Source organism: Diabrotica virgifera, chromosome 8, assembly GCF_917563875.1.
Source record: "Diabrotica virgifera virgifera chromosome 8, PGI_DIABVI_V3a".
NCBI classification, from domain to species: Eukaryota; Metazoa; Arthropoda; class Insecta; order Coleoptera; family Chrysomelidae; genus Diabrotica; species Diabrotica virgifera.
Window position 1 is genome coordinate 58,349,476 of NC_065450.1, and position 24,882 is coordinate 58,374,357.

Sequence of the window (24,882 nt, forward strand, 5' to 3'; positions counted from 1 at the left end):
AAAACAATATTTATTTGTCAAATACACATTTTTTTCCTGTTTTTTTGACAACATCGAATCGTATTTTGAATTAAATAAATTACATTTATTCTTCTTTTTGTCTCAATTATTTTAGTAAAAAACAAATTCGGATACCCTGTATAAATAATTATGTTAATGTTTATATTACTGAATAGAGAATTAATTACGTCAATGACGTCATTAGTCAGGGGCGGATCCAGAAAATTGTGTTGGGGGGGCACAAGGTTCAAACTTAGAATAAGGAATATTATGTATTACAGTGAGATTTGTAAATTGCGATGACTAAATACATAAACCTATTTTTTTTTTAATAAATGAACTTATTTATACCAAAATATGCAGTTGTATATTCAAAATTATTTGTTTGCATTTTATTAGGAACTTTAGAATTATCAATAAATGATATTACTATTTTAGAAAAGGCGAAACCCAAGCGACTCCAATTTCAAACAAATAAATATTTAAAAATAAAATCTTTGAATTTCTTAATTCGGAAACAGATTCTCTCTTATGCCTATTCCCCATCCTTCTAAAATCACAACACACCAATTCAACGAGGCAAAGATCAACAAATCAGTTTCCTATTATTTGTTTTTTAACCAAGAGGATAGTGATTCAAATTTACCGCGCCGTAATGCTTGTTTCTAATTGGTCCAACCGCAGGCAAGTTTACTCCACTGTTATCAAATTTTGACACTAATGACATTTATGAAATTTTGGCACTTCTGTCATTTTATAGGTTAATTAAGTATATTGGCAATGTTTTGTGTTTTCTGCATTATTCCTTTAATTTTTAGATTTTTAGTCTACTTTTATATAAAAACAGTGGTTTTTAGAACTCTTTAGCGATGTGTTAGTATAATATAATATGTATGGATTATCATCGAAAGCTGATATGATCAACGAAAAAAATAAGATGAATTTGGTGACTTTTCTAGTAACTTTCTTGGGTGTGAAACTGTCTTTTTAGTTTACTCCTCTTGGTTAAAAAATCAACTATAGTACTCAATACGTGAGTAAAAACGCAGGTAGATAAATCCATTTAAATATTAAATGCCTTTATCTAAATTACCCTTTTAATTTAAAAATATGGTCAAAAGACGTCGACCTGTTAGCTGTTACCATAAATTTAAGATCTCCAAAATGTTGTTTACATTATAAAAATACACAACACATAAGTATACGTATACTGTATTTCAATATAGCTAAAAACATGAAGACAATTACTTTTCCTTCTCATAAAACCTTGAGATACAGCTTTCGCTTGTGCTTCCTTGCGTGCACGTCCAAAATTTCTTCGGCTTTCAATTCACTGGATAAGTCGTGAACATGGAGTAATGCCAATCCATTAAACCTACCTTACGTCATGGTCGTTCGCAGATATGTCTTCATAAGACGCAAAGCCGAAAAGGTTGGCACAGCTGTACTCGTCCTCACAGGAAGAGTGCATAGCAGCTGCAATAAAACTTGTACATTTTGCAGTGGTTCATCTAACTTGTATGCCTGTGCTGGATGTTTTGGCATTTCCTTTGTTGCTCACCTTTCAGAGCAGAGAAGCACGGCAAATCGGGTTCATATTTACGAGCTCCTTGAAGAATACTCCTTATTTGATCAGCATTGAGATCTGGTGAGAGAAGGTGTTGTAGCTTACCTACACATTCCATTTACATTACATTTTTGGAAATTTTCCATCAGTTCATTGATTACAATATCCATAGAAATGGGATGTAAATTGTCATCCTATAATATTCTTCAACCGTTTCAGCATGGACATTGGCTCGGTTTTTTGAAGGGGTGTTGTCCTGGGCTTCTGAATATCTTTACTCATTTCTTCCGATAGCTTAGTTGATTGACTGAATAACTCCTTGAATGTGTCGATGCTGTTGTTTCTTCTTTCCTGTAGGCTATTGTAGTGGCTTTTACAAGCTCAGTTGCTTTAAGTACGTCCATGTACTCAGCTTGAAGTTTACGTGCTAGTGGTAAGGTTATTCCAAGGACCTCATCTAACACTACCACACTAACCAAAAACTCGAATGAAAGAAAAGAGTGCATGAAAGCAAATGCATTGCTTCCCTTGCCTTGAGGGGAATTAGCAATGGTTTCTAAAGCAGCAGGGAGTATAGGAAGGTGTTCCATAAAAGTCAAAACAGCATCGTGTCTTTCAATCCACCTTGTTTCACAGAGTTTTTTCAGACCTAGAGTTCCTGGTTTCAGGTTGTGATTCTCTCTTACTTCATTTTCCAAAATTTTAAATCTTGCTGGAGAATCACGAAAGAAAACTGCTACGGAAGATATAACTCCCATTGTATTCCTATCTATCTATCTAATCAGCCCTAAACATCCATCCTTGGATATAAGCCTCCTCTTCCTTCTTCCATGCCTCTCTATCTTGGGCAATTTGCATCCATTTTGACCCAGTGTGTTTCTTCAGGTCATCTGACCATCGCATCTGTGGCCTTCCCCTTTTTCGTTTGTGGTTCCATGGTCTCCAATGTATTACCATCTTAGTCCATCTTTCATCCTTCTGCCGTAGGGTGTGTCCGGCGAACTTCCATTTAAGCTTTGCTACTTGGGTAGAGACGTCTTTCACTTTTGTTTTGTTACGGATCCATTCGTTTCTTTTCCTGTCTGATAATTTAATGTTCAGCATTTGTCTTTCCATGGCTCTTTCTGTCTTTGCTATTTTTTCCATATTCTCTTTTGTAAACGTCCATGTCTGAGAGCCATATATTAAAACAGGGAGTATACATTGATTGAAGACTTTTGTTTTTAGGTATTGCGGGTATTTTCTGTTCTTTAGAATATAAGACAGTTTTCCGAATGATGCCCAGGCCAACCTTATTCTTCTCTTTATTTCTTCGGTCTGATTTTCTTTATTTAATCTAGTGATTTATCCTAGATATATATATTCTTTTACTTGTTCTATTCTTGTTTGTGCCACTGTAATTACTAGTTCTTCTTGTTGTTGTCGTAATGCTAGCAATAGAGCAAGCTTTACTAATTGCCAGATTCCATCTGTCATTGGCACAGTGAGTGTACATTGTCAAAGGTTGGATCTGGGAAATTCGGGCTTGTACGCCTTTGAAAACCCCACTCATGTTGGAGGATCCGCCAAAGGCTTGACCACGGCAGTTAGCTAAATTAACATTAAGTTTTTTTAGTTCTTGGGCAATAGTAGTTGCTAGGTTCTCTCCAGTTAGATCAACAACATCAACGAACTTGATAAAGTCTTCCTCAATGTTGCATTTCTTAGTATCGAAATATCTAATGCAGATGGTTAGCTGTTCTTTAAGCGACACGTCTGTCGTTTCGTCTGCCATAATAGTAAAAAACTTTGATTCTTTTATTTTAGATATGATCTTGTCAGTGATCACATCACCACAATATCCAATTATCTCATTCTGAGTTGTTTTGCTTATGCAACTAGCATTCTTTCCAAAAGATTTTAAATGAAAGCCTAGAACCTCATCCCCGCATCCACTCTGAATTGCAATAGTGCCCGAAAATCACCTTCCCCGCAGCAGCTCTAAGTGTTTAGATCAGTTATACCATCATCTCTGTGGCCACGAAGTGGTATATTTTGTGCCCCACATAAAATATCTGTCTTGATAATGGGAATCAGATTTTTGCTGTTCTCTTCGATCAATTTTCTTTCTGCTGTATTTATACAAGCTACCACATTTCTAATCTTTCCTTCATGAATCAAGCAAAACTTATGAGATATGCAACCACATTTAGGCTGTGGTATTCAGTATTTGCATGACTCTTCAGCAATTCGGTGGCCTTTTTATAAGAAGTTATTGGTTCAACAACCAACTTATCCAATTTAACATCATTATTCCCACCTTCTCTACGACCAAAGATAACACAGTACTTGCATAGACCACTATGTAATTGTTTACTGTAAACTAGCCATTCATGTGTTTTTAACCAGCTTTGTTGAAAAGAGCAGCTTTTCTTGCCTTCAGAAACCATCGGGAATATGAAACTTTGACATGGCACCCAGGAGTTTTTTACCCATTAATACTTCTCTTCATCTGTTAGAAGTGATGGTGTGACATCTCCATTTTTAAGAAGACGACCAAAATCGAGAACAGATAAGTTAGAAATGCTGCCTCCTTATCCTGATTAATTCATTTATGTTTCCGAAATAAATTATTTAAATCAGGTAGAATAGGTTTCGTAAAAGAATTTTTAAACGAATTTTATCTAGTGTATTTTTATTTCGTCTGGGGGGAGGGCACGTGCCCCGTGCCCCTCTTTATAGTCGGAGAGATAAAAGCAGATTTTGTGCGTGATAAGTAATATGGAAGAACTATACGGGGATATGTTGAATTAGTTGTGTACATGACTTTCACCAACGGCCAGAAACCAGAGTGGGGGCCGAGGGTAGTTCTAAGGGGTCAAAGTCGCGGTTTTTATTATTTTTTTGTGACGCTCATGATCGAGAGAGTGCACCAAAATTTGGGAATAAGTAGGTCATGACGTAACTAAGTAAAATTTCTAGGGGCGAAACGCTGCGTGGCCGACAAAGGGGTGGGGATAGGGATGAATATAAAAAATATAAAGGGTTTTTTGCGACGTTCATGATTGAGATAGTGGACCAAAATTTGGTAATAAGTAGACCGTGACATTACTAAGTAAAATCCCCAGAGCCGGAAACCAGAGTGGGGCACGAGGGTAGTTATAAGGGTCAAAGTCGCCGTTTTTATTAATTTTTTTGTGACGCTCATGATCGAGATAGTGCACCAAAATTTGGGAATAAGTAGGTGATGACGTTACTAAGTAAAATCTCCATGGGTGGCACGCTGCGTGGCCGACAAAGGGGTGAGTCAGGGGTGAATACAAAAAATATAAGGGGTTTTTTGCGACGTTCGTGATTGAGAGAGTGCACCAAAATTTGGGAATAAGTCGACCATGACATAACTAAGTAAAATCCTCAGAGCCGGAAACCCGAGGTGGGGACAAGGGTAGTTATAAGGGGTCAAATTCGCCGTTTTTATTATTTTTTTTTTGTGACGCTCATGATCGAGATAGTGCACCAAAATTTGGAAATAAGTAGGTCATGAGGTAACTAAGTACAATCTCCAGGGGTGGAACGCTGCGTGGCCGATAAAGGAGTGGGGGTAGGTGTGAATATAAAAAATATAAGGGGTTTTTGCGAAGTGCTAGATTGAGATAGTGCACTAAAATTTGGGAATACGTAGACCATGACTTAGCTAAGTAAAATCCCCAGAGCCGGAAACCAGAGTTGGAGATGAGGGAAGTTTTAAGGGGTCAAAGTCGCAGTGTGTATTATTTTTTTGTGACACGGCACAACATTTGTCCCCCACGCAGTGTTCCGCCCTTAGAGATTTTACTTAGTAATGTAATGATGTACTTATTCCCAAATTTTGGTGCACTATCTCGATCACGAACGGCAAAAAAAAACATATATTTTTATACTCACACCTGCCTACCACCCCTTTGTACCCCAAGCAACGTTCCGCCCCCGGAGATTTTACTTAGGGACCTCATGACCTACTTACTCCCAAATTTTGGTGCACTATCTCCATTATGAGCGCCACAAAAAAAAATAATAAAAGCCGCACCAAAATTTGGAAATAAGTAGGTCATGAGGTAACTAAGTACAATCTCCAGGGGTGGAACGCTGCGTGGCCGATAAAGGAGTGGGGGTAGGTGTGAATATAAAAAATATAAGGGGTTTTTGCGAAGTGCTAGATTGAGATAGTGCACCAAAATTTGGGAATAAGTAGACCATGACTTAGCTAAGTAAAATCCCCAGAGCCGGAAACCAGAGTTGGAGATGAGGGTAGTTTTAAGGGGTCAAAGTCGCAGTGTGTATTATTTTTTTGTGACCCGGCACAACATTTGTCCCCCACGCAGTGTTCCGCCCTTAGAGATTTTACTTAGTAATGTAATGATGTACTTATTCCCAAATTTTGGTGCACTATCTCGATCACGAACGGCAAAAAAAAACCCATATATTTTTATACTCACACCTGCCTACCACCCCTTTGTACCCCAAGCAGCGTTCCGCCCCTGGAGATTTTACTTAGGGACCTCATGACCTACTTACTCCCAAATTTTGGTGCACTATCTCCATTATGAGCGCCACAAAAAAAATAATAAAAACCGCGAATTTTACCCCTTAGAACTACCCTCGTCCGCCACTCTCGTTTCCGCCTCTGGGGATATTACTTAGCTATGTCATGGTCTATTTATTCCCAAATTTTGGTGCACCCTCAATCACGAACGTCGCAAAAAACCCCTTACATTTTTTTATATTCACCCCTGACCCACCCCTTTGTCAGCCATGCAGCGTTCCACTCCTGGAGATTTTAGTTAGTTACGTCATGACCTACTTATTTCCAAATTTTGGTGCACTATCTCGATCATGAGCGTCACAAAAAAAAATAATAAAAACGGGACTTTGACCCCTTATAACTACCTTCCTCCCCCACTTTAGTTTCCGGCTCTGGGGATTTTACTTATTTATGTCATGGTCTACTTATACCCAAATTTTGATGCGCTATCTCAATCACGAACGTCGCAAAGACCCCTTATATTTTTTATATTTACCCCTACCCCCACCTCTTAGTCGGCCACGCAGCGTTGCGCCCTTAGAGATTTTACTTAGGTACGTCATGACCTACTTATTCCCAATCTTTGGTGCACTATCTCGATCATAAGCGTCATAAAAAATAATAAAAACCGCAAGTTTGACCCCTTATAACTACCCTTGGCCACCACTCTGGTTTCCGGCCGTTGGTGAAAGTCATGTACACAACTAATTCAACATATCCCCGTATAGTTTTTCCATATTACTTATCACGCACAAAATCCGCTCCCAGCTCTTAGACTATTAGACGTATCGGACGAGCTTGGCAACTGCCACTTCGACAGTGACAGTTTTAATCGACATACTCCTTTGATACATCGAAAAATGGGTAAACAGTAAATAGAGCGTAAGTTTATATATTTTTATCGCTAAATCTCCCACCTACACTGATTTCATTTCTTTTTATCTCACAACTTAACATGTCTTCCATCTTTTGCGTTATTTTGCCGGTTATTAGTGCTCTCATCACTGTATACAGGGTGCACCAAACCTCTGGTTTTCTTTGATTACGGCTAAATTATGGGATATACAAAAAAAATATGTTTAACAAAACTAATGTATATCAAAACTGTCTATAATTTAAAATTATTTTCGATTATGCAGGTTGAGTCAGAACGACGGTATGAACCAAAGTTGTATTTTTTTAAACGGAACACCCTATATATTATATATATATATATATATATATATATATATATATATATATATATATATATATATATATATATATATATATTATATATATATATATATATATATATATACATATATATATATATATATATATATATATATATATATATATATATATTAAATCATTTTTGAATATTGTTTTTAAAAATATGAAAAATTTGTATAAGGTCTTATAGGCCTTAAGTTAATAATTTTCGAAATACATATTATTTACATTTTTATTGAGAAAAATGGTAATATTTATAGGGCTGTGGAGCATGTTTCCAAGGTAATAAAAATTTAAGTGGTTGGTCAAAGTTTTTATAATATAGTGTCATTTTTAAATAAATTAATATCTTTTACTTATAGCCATAAAATATACAGTGTGATCACTATTTCCAAATTCAAAATTTTCTCATTTTTTTTTAATAAAACACCCTGTATATTATTATTGCATTTTGTCGTAAATATTACAACCTTTCTTTTGGTATAAGATTGTATGTACATAGCATGTTTGGTTTTGTAAATATTTAAAAAAGAACTATAGATTTTAAGTTTCGAGGATATTTTATATCCGCGATAATTTTAATTAAATTATTTTGCAAAAAAAATTACTATCTGATTTTAGAAACATACACTAAAATATGAAAAACGTATGCAAGTGCCACTTCAATGAATTTAATAAGTTTAAAATAATTATGTTACTAACAATCTTTTACCATACTAATAAGTAATTAATAGGATAAATTAATTATTAAATTAAACAACTAATTTTAAAATCTACCTTAGAAATTTTTTTACCCTAGTAACTTTATTGTACCTAATTTTGTTAGTTAAATTGTATTTACGAGTAAGATCAGTTAATAACTTTTTAATTTACCTACATCTTGAGAACGTATAAGGTATGCTTTGAAACAAATAAACGTTATAGAAGCATATTATGAAGTAAATACATAGGTATCTATGTAGTCGTGTCACAAAAGCTGGTAATAATTTCTACCTAATGGTTTCACCCAAAACAAATGTCATATCCATCAATTATTCGGTTGAAACATAAAAATTTCAACTACAAAACTATTACCAGCTTTTGTGACACCAGTTAATGCTATTTATATTAATAAATAATTTGGCTAATACATTTAACATTCATTTATTGCAAAGCATAATACAATATAATTAACAATTAATTTGGTACAGGAAAGTTGCTGTGGTAGAAAAATTACTAGGGTAGATATCAAATTTGGTTATTTATTTAATTTAGTAACTAATTTATGCATTCATTAGTATGTTAAAATATTTTTTGTAAAATAATTTTAAGTTATTAAATTCAATTGAATTGTACTAGTATACGATTTATTTTAATCTTTAATTACGTTTTTATTTTCATATTTGATATTTTGATGTTTGTTTCTAAATTAGATTATAATTATTTTTTTTGCAAAAAAATTTTTTAATAAAAAATCCGCAAAAACGTAATATCTATAGTTTTTTTAAATATCTACACAACGAAACATGCTAGGTACATACAACTTATACCAAAAGAAAGGTTGTAATATTCACTACAAAAGGCAACAGGGTGTCATATTAAGAAAAAAATGAGAAAATTGTGTATTCAAGTAACTAGTGTCGATGTCCACTAGCCCAGGGGGACCGACGGCTTAACGTACTCTCCGAGGCACGGTGAGACGGCTCGTGTCATTATTGGAAATGAAAATGGTTTGTCTTTGGCAGGGATCGAACCCACGTCTACTGGCGTATGAGGCCAGCGTTTATGCCGTTACCCACGGCCGCTCACATTTGCAAATAGTGATCACTCTGTATATTTTATGGCTATATGTCAAATACGTTAATTTTTTTTTAATATCAGTATACTAAAAAAACTTTGACATGGCATTTAAATTTTTATTACCTTGAAAGCCTACTCCACAGCCCTTTGAATATTACCATTTTTCTCAATAAAAGTGTAAATATTTCGAAAATTGTTAACTTTAGGCCTATAATACCTCATATAAATTCTTAATATTTTTAAAAAATATATTTAAAAATGATTTAATATATAGGGTGTTCTATTTAAAAAACAAAGCTTTGGTTCGTACCGTCGTTCTGACTCACCCTGTATAATCGAAAAGAGTTTTAAATTATAGACGGCTTCGATATGCATTAATTTTGTTTAAAACATTTTTTTGTATATCCCATAATTTAGCCGTAATCAAAGAAAACCAGAGGTTTGGCGCACCTTGTATTGGGAAATAGCCACAGCAATCAAAAGAACATGCAGAATTAGATACTGATTCTATAAATAAAATCAAAATTGGTTTTACGGTGATTAAACTATGATATCTTTCTATTTACTCAAGTTTGTGTCTTTTAGACCAGTACCCGAAGAATCCATCTTGGTCTTAGTGCTAATGTTGTATTTTAACGACTATAGGTATTTATTACAAAATGCTTCAAACTGTTTGTATTATATTCTTTGACATGTTATTTTAGTTACCTCAGAGACATCCAGGATGGACCGGAGTACTAAACTGCACAAACAATACAAAAGTATGCCCTCAGCCTCAATCAACTTACCTCGAGCAAGATGAAGATTGTCTTTTTGCTAATGTTTATACTCCTGTAGTAAGTATATTATTTCGACGTTCTTAGTGTTATTTTAATATATAGGGTGTCCCAAAAGTAGTGGAACGGTCGAATATTTCGCGAACTAAACATCGGATCGAAAAACTGAAAAATAAATGTTCAATCATTTTCAAAAATCTATCCAATGACACCAAACACCAACCCCCACTACACCCCCTGGAGGTGGGGTGGATGGTAACTTTAAAATCTCAAATGGAAACCCCTAGTTTTTCTTGCAGATTTGGATTCGTTACGTAAAAGTAAGCAACTTTTATTCAAGACATTTTTTCGAACTGTGGATAGATGGCGCTATAATTGAGAAAAACGATTTATCCTGATACCATAGGTAAATTATAGAAACGGTCTAATATCTCGAGAAATACACTTCCAAATGAGAAACCAAAAAAAAAGGTTTTTAATACTTTTCGAAAGCCTATCGAATAACACCAAAAATGACCCTCTAACCCACCCCCTGGAGACGGGGTGGGGGTAAATTTAAAATCTTAAATAGCAACCCCACTTTTTATTGCAGATTCGAATTCGTCATAAAAAATTAAGCTACATTTATTAGAAACATTTTTTAAAATTGCTGATAGATGGCGCTAATAAATCTTATTTTTCCAATTAAAGCGCCATCTATCAACAATTCTAAAAAATGTTTCGAATAAATGTTGCTTAATTTTTCATGACGAATCCGAATCTGTAATAAAAAGTGGGGGTTGCTATTTAAGATTTTAAAGTTACCCCCCACCTCACCTCCAGTGGGTGGGTTGGAGGGTCATGTTTAGTGTTATTCGATAGGCTTTCGAAAAGTATTAAAAACTTTTTTTTTGTTTCTCATTTGGAAGTGTATTTCTCGAGATATTAGACCGTTTCTATAATTTACCTATGGTATCAGGATAAATCGTTTTTCTCAATTATAGCGCCATCTATCCACAGTTCGAAAAAATGTCTTGAATAAAAGTTGCTTACTTTTACGTAACGAATCCAAATCTGCAAAAAAAGTAGGGGTTTCCATTTGAGATTTTAAAGTTACTATCCACCCCACCTCCAGGGAGTGTAGTGGGGGTTGGTGTTTGGTGTCATTGGATAGATTTTTGAAAATGATTGAACACTTATTTTTCAGTTTTTTGATCCGATGTTTAGTTCGCGAGATATTCGACCGTTCCACTACTTTTGGGACACCCTGTATTAACAAGTATGCAAGAATTGACAAGTATGGAGACTGTAACATTTACAGAGTTGTCAGCCGATAGATTAAGAACAACACAGAGGGCTATCGAACGAGCTATATTGGGAGTATCTGTCAGAAAACATATACGAAACGAGGTCGTGCGAAGCAGGATGAAGGTGGAAGATGTAATTGGAAGAATTGCGGAAATGAAATGGAACTGGGTAGGACACGTGGCACAGCGAAACAAGGACAGGTGGACGAGAAACATTGTACATTGGAGACCACGCAAACACAGTTGTAGGAGAAGAAGACCACAAAAACGATGGCTAGGCGACATCAAAGCCAAAATGGGGAGAAACTGGCACCAAATAGCACAAAACAGAGAAGAATGGAGAACTCATGGGGAGGCCTCGCTCCATGAGTGGATGCAAACAGGCTGAAGAAGAAGATATTAGAATTGGTACAAATTTTGTAAAGAAGAACAAGAAAACTTTTAATAAAATAACTATCAACACTTCTGTTGCAGTTCCGCAATTTTCTTGTAACTTATGGTTCTCCCCGTATAGTTAAAACACTTTCTCGAAAACGTTGCTAGCTCTTAGACATCGTAAAAAGGGTCGCGTCTAATGTATGAACTTTTATGAACTATAAATATACGAAATTTTAATTACAACTTGGTTTATTACTATTGAGAACGTGTCGAAATAACATCATTCTAATTATGGTAACTACGTCGCGGAACGGAAATAATGAAAAATCGGTAATAAACCCTAAAACTAATTTTCTTTAATTGAGTACCAATCCAATATTGAAGAAGAGACCCCCCTAAAAATGTGTTGATTTAATGCCAGTCAGCAGGGGAAAATTGATCAGTTGTACACAGTTCGTTAAGCCAAGAAGTTGTTGTTCTTCACTTGGTAGCGAAGGGCTACCCTGCGTCCCATGACGGGATCCAGACATCATCGTTCCTGAGCTGCTCTGCTAGGAAGTGATGTCCTTGCTGTAGCCAGTCATGTCAAAGATACGGCCCGCGGGCCGCATCCGGCCCCCGGGCCATACCAATACGGCCCGCGATCGCAATGTGTCACAGAAAGAAGAATCATGTTTTTTAGAGCTTTTAGACTTCACTCGATTGCTCTACGGAAGTTTTAAAATGCGTACACTACACTACATTTATAAGTCATTTCAAAGGCAGCGCGTGCCTAGACAAGCGAGAGAGATAGACAGTAACACCATCTCTTAGCGGAAACACCCTATTATTTTTGTTGAGAACAATAGAATCTTCCATGCGCTTCGAGTCTAGACTAGAACCTTCCTTATCGATATAAAAGAAGTGCGTCGACGTGTCACGTGAGTCAGTTGCGAAGTAGTGGTTGAGAAGGTATTGTACAGTTGTTTGTGTCGTGCGTGTGCGATATCCATAATTGTGTCGAGTTCCATATTTGTTACGATTTCGGCATAATGTCACAAAAACGTAAAGTTGATAGTGAACGTAGAGTTTTTCAGTCTAAATGGGAAAATGCATATTTTTTCATAGAATGGAAAGGTAAACCACTGTGTTTGATTTGCAATCAAACAGTTGCTGTTTGTAAGGAGTTTAACTTGAAGAGACACTATGATACGAATCACAAATCAAAATTCGATTGTTACACTGAAAAAATAAGAATGGACAGTTTGTCATCTTTAAAATCTAAACTTCAAGGTCAACAATCGATGTTTACTAAAGCTAATACTGAGAGCGAAGATGCCCTGAAATCAAGTTTTATTATTGCATTAGAAATCGCGAAGAGATCAAAACCTTTCACTGATGGTGATTTTATTAAAGACTGTATGTTGAAAGTTGCCGATGTTTCATTTCCATTTCAAAAGTCAATAATTCAAAATATTTCGCTGTCAAGAAACACTGTTGCTTCAAGAATAAATGATTTATCTCAAAATTTGGTTCTTCAACTGAAGGAGAAAATTAAGGAATTTACAAACTTTTCACTGGCTGTTGATGAGAGCACTGATACTGTTGATACAGCTCAACTTGCTGTTTTTATACGAGGTATTAACAGTAACTTTGAAATAACTGAAGAACTATTAAAGTGCGTTCCATTGACAGGTACTACAACAGCAAATGATATTTATTCTGCATTGGAGCATTTGATGGCAGAATATGGACTCGATTGGAATATACTTAGCAGCACAACTACGGATGGCGCTCCTGCCATGGTTGGCCAACATTCGGGCGTTGTAACTAAATTAAAACAGAAAACATCAGGAAATTTTGTGGCATTTCACTGTATAATTCACCAGGAATCATTGGCATCCAAACATTTAAAAATGGACCATGTCATGCAACCTATAATTAAAATAGTAAATTTTATAAGGAGCAGAGGACTAAATCACCGACAGTTCAGGCAGTTTTTACAAGATTTGGACGAAAAGTTTTCTGATGTCCCTTATTTCACCGAAGTTCGTTGGCTCAGTCGAGGAGTAGTTTTAGAAATATTTTTTGCATTACGTGACCCTATTCAAGCTTTCATGTTAGAAAAAGGCAACCCAATTGATTATGACAATGACTGGTGGGTTGATTGTGCCTTTTTGGTAGATATGAATAAACACTTGACTGATCTGAATGTAAAGTTACAGGGTAAAAATCTGATTGTCACTCAAATGTACTCATGTATTCAAGCCTTTGAAACAAAGTTGAGGCTGTGGGAAAATCAGGTAAAAAATCAAACTTTGGATCATTTCCCTCATTTAAAATCATTTGGCACAGTGGATCAAAAAAAATTGGATCAATATTCTCAACTTCTGCAAAATCTTATCACGGAATTCAACAATCTTTTTGAAGACTTCCACAAAATGAATGAAATGGAATTCCCAATTTTCAACAATCCATTCAATTTTGAAGCTTCACAGGCACCAGTTCATTTGCAAATGGAGTTGATAGATCTTCAATCGGACAGTATTTTGAAAGAAAAATTTAAAGAGGTTAACGCACTTACATTTTATACACAATATTTCAAGAGTTTGGATAACTACCCGGAATTAAAAAAGCATGCAGCACGCATTCTGTGCATGTTTGGTAGCACCTATTTATGTGAGGAGATGTTTTCCGTCATGAAAATAAATAAGAACAAACATCGCACAAGACTTACAAATGAACATCTCCAATCAATTCTTAAAATAAATACAACGAATATGATACCTGACATCAATGAGCTTGTCAAAAACAAGAGAAGTCAGGTATCTGGATCATCGAGCTCAAAATAATTACCCTCTTTTATAACTTTGATATGATTTTTAACAACCGTATATTATAAGTATACTATTAAATAAAATGTTATAATAATTCAGTACATTTTTTTTTATTTGAATCTGGCCCGCCGACACATTCTGAATTTAATATATGGCCCTCTGCAAAATTGAGTTTGACACCCCTGCTGTAGACTATAGCAATTCTGCTGCATTGTACATCCCTGAGAAGAGTTTTAAGGTACCAAAATAATTACATTTTACGTTGCTGTGGTATTAGCAGATACCCTTTTCTCCAATTAACTTTTAACGTCGCGAAGTGCGCGAATTTTCAAAGACATTGGGTCTTTAATCGCATAGACATTGTATTTGTATGCGCTATTTTAGCAATACCTTTATTGACATATACATACATATATTGATTTTACGATTTTATTGATTTTAATAGGGTGCCTTTCTCGTAGCAAACGCTCAGAACATAATAATTTTCCTCATTATACTCTTGTACGTTCCATTGACCTATCCGAAGTTTAATATTTTTTTTTTTTTTTTTTTTATTAACAAAAATCGCATCAGCCAAATTGGCTATTAGCGAAACAATAGTGGTGAACAATAATTTTTATTACATTTGTGTTTTTATATATTGTATAAAATGTTAATTGCACTTAGGAACCTCTTTAAATTTGACATATTGCACTGTAGGCCTAAAATGTCACTCAGTTTGTTTGGTATATTGTACAATATGCGCTTTGGCGTTAATGCTGCGCAATTCTCCAATAAATGTTTGATTGTTAACTTTTCTTCACAGTTGTCACATCTTGGTTCTTGTTTGTAGGAAAACACATGACTATTAGTTAATCGCGTATGACCCAATCGGAGTCGCGTTAATATTACCTGGTCTCTCCGACTTGTTGGTAATGTTGGCCAGGGTTTTATCGATTTTTTAATTTCGCGTAGCTTGGCCGATGACACTTTCCACTTTTCTTCCCACATATACCGCACTTTACGTTTGACCGCCGCTTTCACATCCGCACTCGTAAATGTTTCAGTACACTCCGCACTATCACTAGTTGCAGCTTCTTTTGCAGCGTTGTCTGCCTCTTCATTTCCTTGAATTCCAATATGGGATGGTATCCAGAGGAATATGATAATTTTTCCATTCAGTTGAGCGGTATGAACTTCTTGTTTTATTTTGATGACCAAAGGATTAGATGGGTAGACATATTGGATTGACTGTACCGAACTTAGAGAGTCTGTGAGTATGATATATTTGGTATTACTGGACGCATTGACAGCAAGGGTGGCCTGGTATAGAGCGTATAATTCAGCAGAGTAAATAGAGTACTCTGAAGGGAGTTTGTATTTATTTGTTGATGTTGGGGTTATGACTGCAGCACCAGTGCCTTCATTTGATTTAGATGCATCGGTGTATACTTGTGTATACTCCTTGTAATTGCGGAGTATATCATTGAAGGCGGATTTGATTAACTGTGGGTTTGTTGAATGTTTATCGAAAGAAATGAGGTGTGTTAGGCACTGAGGGTTCTTTATTTGCCACGGAGGAATTGAGGACAGTTTGGAAGGAAAGCATTCTGGGAACGCATAGTTTATTTGATTTAAGTAGCTTCTAATTCTTGCGTAGAAGGGTTTGGCCGTTCTTGGTTTATTTATGAAGAGATTTGGGAACTTTTCTGTAAAACAATTTTGTATAGTAGGGTTTTTTGAGTTACACCTGATTTTCGCGGCGTATGCTACACTTAAATAAACTCTTCTGTCTTCTAAGGAGGGTTCTCCAACTTCACAATACAGACTTTCGATTGGTGTTGTGCGAAAAGCTCCAGATATTATACGTAAAGCGAGATTGTGAAGACTGTCAAGTTTTTTCAGCAGCGTCTTAGCTGCTGTAGAATACACAGTAGACCCATAATCTAATTTTGATCTGATTAATGTTCTGTATAACATTAAAAGTGTTTGGCGATCCGCACCCCATTCTTTATTGGCCAGAGTTTTTAGAAGATTTAGTCGCTTGTGACAAGATAACATCAGATTTGTTATATGAAGTTTCCAGCTTAGGGTTTCTTCGAATGTCATGCCTAAGAACTTAATTGACGTTGCACGCTTTAGGTTTTCATCACATAGTCTTAGGTTGGGGATATTTGTGACGTTTCTCTTTGAAAACAGGATGAAGCGAGTTTTTTCAGCGGAAAAACAGAAACCTGTTTTTTGTGACCAGATTTCTAAGTCTTGTATAAAGTTCTGTGTATGACGAAATATATTTTGTATATTTTTACCTTTGCAGAAAACTACAAGATCATCTGCGTAGACTCGTGCCTTTACAGGCGATTTTAGGTTTTTGAGGATATCATTGATTGCCACTATGAAGAGAGTAGGACTTATAACCGAGCCTTGAGGGATACCATTTTCTGGATACATTATATCTGATGTTATGTTATTTGTCCTAACTCTGAAAGTTCTATTTTGAAGGAAATTTTTAATAAAGAATAGGCTGTGACCTTGAATGTTCCAACTATGTAATTTTTTTATTATATAGTCGTGCCAGGCTGTATCGAAAGCTCTTGATATGTCAAAGAAAACCGCTAGACATTTACCCCCTAGTGCGAATGCTTCAGAAATGTCACTCTCCAAATCTATGATATTATCTATAGTTGACCTTTGGTCTCTAAAACCACTTTGTTCTGGAATAATCAAATCTTGTCTCTCCAAGTGCCATCTTAGTCTATTGTTAATAATCTTTTCTAGTAACTTACACATGGCGCATGTTAAAGATATCGGTCTGTATGACTCGGGACTTGTCTTAATACTATTAGGTTTTTGTATAGGTATTACTATGGATTCATGCCATTTTTCAGGAAATTTGTGTTGAAGCCAAATAATGTTAAACAGATCTAGAAGTTGTTTGTGAGCGCTCGCTGGAAGGTGTTTAATAAAAATACTAGGAATATCGTCCGGGCCAGCGCTAGTTTCTTTAATATTTGATAATGCTTCCGTATACTCTAATTGAGAAATGGGTAAATTTAACGGTTCATCTGTGTTAGGAGTAATGCTAATTTTCTTATTTTCTTCATGTTGTTTGTAATTAATGAAAGATTTTTTATAATTAATATTACTGGATCGGTTTTTGTATGTGTTAGCAAGGATTTTAGCAATCTCAGTATTACTAGTAACTGCCTTTCCATTTCTCTCGAGGCTTTTGATATTCTGATTGCTGTTTAATCCAGATATTCTTCTGACTTTGTTCCATACTTCAGTCATGGGAGTGTTTGCATTTAACGTTGATACATATTGAGTCCATGACTGGCGTTTGGCATTTCTAGTTGTCTTCTTGGCTATTGCACGTTGTTTTGTATATTCAATTTTATTCTCGAGAGTCTTGTAGCGCTTGTATTTGTTAAAAGCTCTTTTGCTAGATTCGACTGCTGTTTTGCATTCATGGTTCCACCATGGGACGGGGTTGCGTTGTTTTATGTATGAAGTTTTTCCTATTGCTCTTTCTGCTGCTTCTGTGATAATGGTAACAATGTTCTTAAGGGTCTCGTCTATATTTGAGGTGCTTTTAAATGTGGTCATACTGCTTTCGACTAAATTTGAAAAAAGATTCCAGTTAGGTTTTTTTAAATTCCATTTTGGGGTAAATGTCCGTCCACGTTGGTTTTTGTTGTTATGAATAAAAATTGGGTAGTGATCACTGTTATACAAGAAATCCAGCCTATCCCAGGTGAGCTGTGGGGTCAGACCTGGTTCGCATATCGTAAGGTCTATACATGAAGATTCACCGTTCTGTATATTAAATCTAGTGGGTCTGCCGTCGTTTAAGACTGAAAGGTTGGACTGTTCAAATATCTCTTCCAGCAATCTTCCTCTGGTATTTATAGTAGAAGAGCCCCATGAAAAGTTGTGAGCATTAAAATCGCCCAAAATAAGCCTGGGTTGGGAAATTTGTTGTAAGAGTTCAGTTAATGCTTCTGAGTCTACTTGCGTTGATGAAGGTAAGTATAAGTTACAAACGTAGATATTTGGACTCGAGTTAACTTTAATGCAAATTGCTTCTAGATTAGTTTGGAGAGGAACTACTGTAGTTTCAATTGACTTTTTTACAAAGATAGCTACTCCACCACTGGCTTTATCTTGGTTAGTTCTGTTTTTGCAGTAATTTTTAAATTTTTTTAAAGCTTGTATGTTTTCATTTTTGAAATTAGTCTCCTGAAGACAAATTATATCTGGATTGTGTCTGGATAGAATTATTTGGAGCATTGGAAGGTTATTATAGAAACCGTTAATGTTCCACTGCAAAATTGATGAGAAGCCCATTTATAATAAATAAAACTGAAATTTGGGATTGTCACAGAAGTTCATGACTCTATTCTTGAGAAAACTCACTTTCAGTCTCTGATGCCTCAGTATCCGAGTAAGCCATCTGTAAATGCTTCAATAGTTTCTTTCTAATTTTTGTACATCTAGCTTTAATCGATCTTTGTTTGAAATACGGGTATATTGCTGTTAGCATTTTCACTAAAGCTTCAAATTCGCTAGTGTAGTTTTTTATGATGCTGACTGGGTCCTGTGCACCATAAACATTTTCAAATAGATCGGATATTTGATCAAAATCAAGAACAAATGAAGGGTTTTGCTCTGAGATGAATGCCTTGGTCGGTTCCATGAGTACGTGAGTTGGAGTCTTTCCCTTACTTTTCTTTGGTTTTTTAGCTGGAGCAACATTAGGTTTAACAAATGGTTCAAGACTTTGGTTTTCTGAATTATCATCTTGCGCTAGAGGAGGTGTAACAATGTCATCCAAACTGCGTTTTGAGCTATTTTGTGTGGACTGGGTTGTATCTATATTGATAATTGGTTGTGAGGTTGGAGTTTTTGAGGGGTTGGTTGAAAGTATTTCGGAAGGTATGGGTTGCGAAGATGATTGGGAGTGGGGGTTTTGGTTATAATTTTCAGAAACTGATTCTTGGATTGTTTTGCAATTTGCTGCAGTGTGGCCTGGCCTTTTACATGAAAAACAGATCAAGGAATCTTGTGCAAAATAAATTCTATAGTTGGTGTTATCATAATTCATTAATATGGATTCAGGTATTGGGGCAAGCGGTGGTGTGATAAAGATTTGTCGTCTAAAACTATAAATGTGGTTGAATTCCGGCAAACCGGCGCTTATCTTGAGAAATGACATGGGAGACATGGGTTGAAGGCCCAATTTTTCAATTTCTTGAATTAATACAGCATGCGGTATGGAGGGACAAGCGTTTGACAGAATTAGCCTTTGTGATGGAGTGATTAGTTTGCGTGCTTGGACTTTTTGGTTATTAATTTCTATGGATCCTCCATAATTATTCATGAAATTTTCAACAACATTTTTGTTTGCAAGGTACATACACACTCTGTTGTTAGAAAGCCTTGAGGAAAATAGGATATGTTTGGGCTCGATCAACTTTCCTAGTGAAATCAGATAATCTTGAAGTTTAAGGTTTTCAATGGATGGGAATACAATGGCTTGTTCTTTTGTTGGAAATTGTTGTTCAATCAAAGCAGTAGAATAAGTTTTAGTAGTGTTTTCCATTTGGGCGCTCCTGTAGTCAGAAGTCCCGGCAGTCGGATTTGACATATTTTATTTATTATTCAAAACTAAGTAAATCCTGAAATACGGACCTGTCTTACAACAGGTGATTTTATCATGTCGTTATAGATAACGAATAAACGTGTTTAGGGTTTTTTGTATCAAACCGACTTCTGATAAATAATAAATTCCAGTGAAATAACTTGGCTTTATATAATTTTAAAGAGTACTTACGTACAATAATTGAACGCACTATAATACACTTATATATGCGAAAATAAAAATTTTTTACTCATTAGCTACTATCTAAAATAACTATTTTGTTTGGAGCTGACAAATACGCACCAACTAGTATACCTGCCAGGACCGAACTCCGAAGTTTAATATTGTTTTAATATATTTTTAACGTTCTTGTGTGTGTGTGTGTGTGTGTGTGTGTGTGTGTGTGTGTGTGTGTGTGTGTGTGTGTGTGTGTGTGTGTGTGTGTGTGTGTGTGTGTGTGTGTGTGTGTGTGTGTGTGTGTGTGTGTGTGTGTGTGTGTGTGTGTGTGTGTGTGTGTGTGTGTGTGTGTGTGTGTGTGTGTGTGTGTGTGTGTGTGTGTGTGTGTGTGTGTGTGTGTGTGTGTGTGTGTGTGTGTGTGTGTGTGTGTGTGTGTGTGTGTGTGTGTGTGTGTGTGTGTGTGTGTGTGTGTGTGTGTGTGTGTGTGTGTGTGTGTGTGTGTGTGTGTGTGTGTGTGTGTGTGTGTGTGTGTGTGTGTGTGTGTGTGTGTGTGTGTGTGTGTGTGTGTGTGTGTGTGTGTGTGTGTGTGTGTGTGTGTGTGTGTGTGTGTGTGTGTGTGTGTGTGTGTGTGTGTGTGTGTGTGTGTGTGTGTGTGTGTGTGTGTGTGTGTGTGTGTGTGTGTGTGTGTGTGTGTGTGTGTGTGTGTGTGTGTGTGTGTGTGTGTGTGTGTGTGTGTGTGTGTGTGTGTGTGTGTGTGTGTGTGTGTGTGTGTGTGTGTGTGTGTGTGTGTGTGTGTGTGTGTGTGTGTGTGTGTGTGTGTGTGTGTGTGTGTGTGTGTGTGTGTGTGTGTGTGTGTGTGTGTGTGTGTGTGTGTGTGTGTGTGTGTGTGTGTGTGTGTGTGTGTGTGTGTGTGTGTGTGTGTGTGTGTGTGTGTGTGTGTGTGTGTGTGTGTGTGTGTGTGTGTGTGTGTGTGTGTGTGTGTGTGTGTGTGTGTGTGTGTGTGTGTGTGTGTGTGTGTGTGTGTGTGTGTGTGTGTGTGTGTGTGTGTGTGTGTGTGTGTGTGTGTGTGTGTGTGTGTGTGTGTGTGTGTGTGTGTGTGTGTGTGTGTGTGTGTGTGTGTGTGTGTGTGTGTGTGTGTGTGTGTGTGTGTGTGTGTGTGTGTGTGTGTGTGTGTGTGTGTGTGTGTGTGTGTGTGTGTGTGTGTGTGTGTGTGTGTGTGTGTGTGTGTGTGTGTGTGTGTGTGTGTGTGTGTGTGTGTGTGTGTGTGTGTGTGTGTGTGTGTGTGTGTGTGTGTGTGTGTGTGTGTGTGTGTGTGTGTGTGTGTGTGTGTGTGTGTGTGTGTGTGTGTGTGTGTGTGTGTGTGTGTGTGTGTGTGTGTGTGTGTGTGTGTGTGTGTGTGTGTGTGTGTGTGTGTGTGTGTGTGTGTGTGTGTGTGTGTGTGTGTGTGTGTGTGTGTGTGTGTGTGTGTGTGTGTGTGTGTGTGTGTGTGTGTGTGTGTGTGTGTGTGTGTGTGTGTGTGTGTGTGTGTGTGTGTGTGTGTGTGTGTGTGTGTGTGTGTGTGTGTGTGTGTGTGTGTGTGTGTGTGTGTGTGTGTGTGTGTGTGTGTGTGTGTGTGTGTGTGTGTGTGTGTGTGTGTGTGTGTGTGTGTGTGTGTGTGTGTGTGTGTGTGTGTGTGTGTGTGTGTGTGTGTGTGTGTGTGTGTGTGTGTGTGTGTGTGTGTGTGTGTGTGTGTGTGTGTGTGTGTGTGTGTGTGTGTGTGTGTGTGTGTGTGTGTGTGTGTGTGTGTGTGTGTGTGTGTGTGTGTGTGTGTGTGTGTGTGTGTGTGTGTGTGTGTGTGTGTGTGTGTGTGTGTGTGTGTGTGTGTGTGTGTGTGTGTGTGTGTGTGTGTGTGTGTGTGTGTGTGTGTGTGTGTGTGTGTGTGTGTGTGTGTGTGTGTGTGTGTGTGTGTGTGTGTGTGTGTTGTGTGTGTGTGTGTGTGTGTGTGTGTGTGTGTGTGTGTGTGTGTGTGTGTGTGTGTGTGTGTGTGTGTGTGTGTGTGTGTGTGTGTGTGTGTGTGTGTGTGTGTGTGTGTGTGTGTGTGTGTGTGTGTGTGTGTGTGTGTGTGTGTGTGTGTGTGTGTGTGTGTGTGTGTGTGTGTGGGTGTGTGTGTGTGTGTGTGTGTGTGTGTGTGTGTGTGTGTGTGTGTGTGTGTGTGTGTGTGTGTGTGTGTGTGTGTGTGTGTGTGTGTGAGTGTGTGTGTGTGTGTGTGTGTGTGTGTGTGTGCTGTGTGTTACACACTCGTTCTACTTCGCGAGGAAGTGCGATACCGACAAAGATCCCTTTGACCAGACCGACAGAGAATGGAAGTAGAACGAAGTGAGGCGAAGTTACACAAGGTGGCCGTCTACACTCTCGTACTTGTTGAACCTCGATCGACTTGGGCTAGAGTAAAGTGCGGGCTTAACAGCTGATTTGGTTTTAGGTCAAGGGAAATATTTATGTAATTTCGTCAAAGGGTTTTTCTTAGCTTTTCATAATTTGTACCTATTTGTCGTGATTGTCTATATATTTGTGTGAGTTTATAAATTATTCTTTGTTTCAACATTAAATGTATTTTGAGCTATTTTCTGTTTCATTTTACTTGGTCTTAACTAGAATAATACAGTCCACTTTCTTCGTGTGGTCCAAACGCTGGTTACTTCGTAACCAGCGTGTTTTAGACTGAACTTACATAATCTAATCTCCCCTTCTGCTGGCTTCAAATGTGTATTTAAAGACAATCTCTGTGCAGAAAGCAACAAATTCTTTACAATATTTTTTGCTAATACTGAAATGAAAATTGCTTCATAATACATTAAATTTCAGAAACCTGGTTCTAATATCTTTCTACCTGTATATGTATGGATTCACGGTGGTGGATATGCCGTTTGGGATGGTGGATTCCAAAGGTACAATCCATCATATCTTATAGATCATAATATGGTTATTGTTACCTTTAACTATAGACTAGGTGCTTTAGGTATGTATATGTTTCTATATTTATTTAGTGAATATTTTTATATTTTAGAAAGACTTCTTATTCTTTTAGTACCGACTCCAATAATGAAGGTTGGCCATAACCATTGCAAATTTATCTCTATCTTCTGCTTTTCTTAAAAGTGTGTGTGTATAACCCGGTCCAGTCGCAAATGTTTTTCAGCAAAGATATATTTTCTTCCTCCAGGATCTCTTCTCCTTCGATTTTAGCCTTTATAATCAGCTGTAACAATTCGTGCTTATCATTTCGAAGCATGTGTCCCAAATATGCTGTCATTCCCATATGTCTCTTCCCATTTTGTGCAAAACCATTTCGTTCGTAACATAATCGGTTCATAGTATTTTCCAAAAGCCTTCTAAAAAGCTACATCTCAAAAGCTTCCAGCTTTCTCATTAAGTCAACATTAACAGTCCAGGCTTCGGCACTATAAAGAAGAATAGAGTTAATATAACATTTTACAATACGATATCGGATTTTTGAAGATTGAGTCTTTGGTTACTCAGAAATTTCCTCATCTTCAAAAAGGCTGCTCTTGGTTGCTCTATTTTTGATCGAATTTCTGATTTCGGATTTAGATCTCCCGTAATCTTCATTTTTATCTGGATCCTTGTAATGACGTTGCCCCTCTTACTGATAACCATGGTTTTTGTTTTTTGTTTATTGTTAGACGAAACTGTTAAAGTATTTGGAAAGTTTATTAAATGAAGAATTTGACAGACAGCCTGTGGAGTTAATGGAGACAGTAACAGCAATGGTTACCAGAATAACAAACGAGGAAGTGGCTCAAGCGCTTCAAAAAATAAAGAAAGGAAAAGCAGTCGGACCAGATGATATTCCTGGGGAAGTATGAAGAGCATTGGGAGAGATCTATTTAATAGAATTATGGAAGTTGGACATATGCCACACGAATGGAGAAGCAGTATATTAGTAACTGTCTACAAAAACAAGGGAGACATACAACAATGTACAAACTACAGGGCTATAAAACTACTTAGCCACACCATGAAAATATGGGAGAGAGTAATTGATAGATGGATACGTGAAGAAACCGAAATATCCGATAATTAATTTGGCTTTATGCAGGGCAGATCAACAACCGATACAATTTTCATTATAAGACAACTGATGGAAAAATACAGGAATAAAGAGACCAACGCTCATATGGTATTTATTGATCTTAAGAAAGCATATGATAGAGTTCCTCGAGAGATTCTCTGGTGGGCACTCAATAAGAACGGAATCCCTGGCGAATATGTAAAGATTGTGGGAGATATGTATAAGGGAGTAACGACTAGTGTTAGGACAGGTGTGGGAGAGACTGATAAATTTCAGGTAAAAGCAGGATTGCACCAAGGCTCGGTGCTTAGTCCTTATTTATTCTCATTAGTTTTGGACCAGATAACAGCGAAACTACAGGGTAGCATTCCATTGTGCCTAATGTATGCTGATGATGTAGTGCTAATAGGAAATAGTGAAAGAGACTTAGAACAAAAACTGGAACAGTGGAGACAAGCTCTGGAGGAAAAAGATTTAAAATTTAGTAGGACAAAAACAGAGTATTTGAATGTTTATTTAAAGATGAAGTTACTACAAATAAAATGGTATCTTTGGATGGTGAAATGATTGTGAAAAGCAATAGTTTTAGGTACCTAGGATCGATATTATAGAGTAATGGAGATGCATGCAGTAGAATTAGGGCTGGATGGATGAAG

At 36.8% G+C, this 24,882-nt stretch overlaps 1 protein-coding gene across 1 annotated transcript in view; it reads left to right on the plus strand.

The window, feature by feature from the left end:
• LOC126889284 (juvenile hormone esterase-like) overlaps window positions 1-24,882 on the plus strand; it is a 90,550-nt gene that overhangs the window by 24,755 nt on the left and 40,913 nt on the right. The window contains exons 3-4 of the mRNA XM_050657409.1: window positions 9,806-9,937; window positions 22,999-23,152. Coding sequence (XP_050513366.1) covers window positions 9,806-9,937; window positions 22,999-23,152 — 286 coding nt within the window. The remainder of the gene's footprint in view (window positions 1-9,805; window positions 9,938-22,998; window positions 23,153-24,882) is intronic.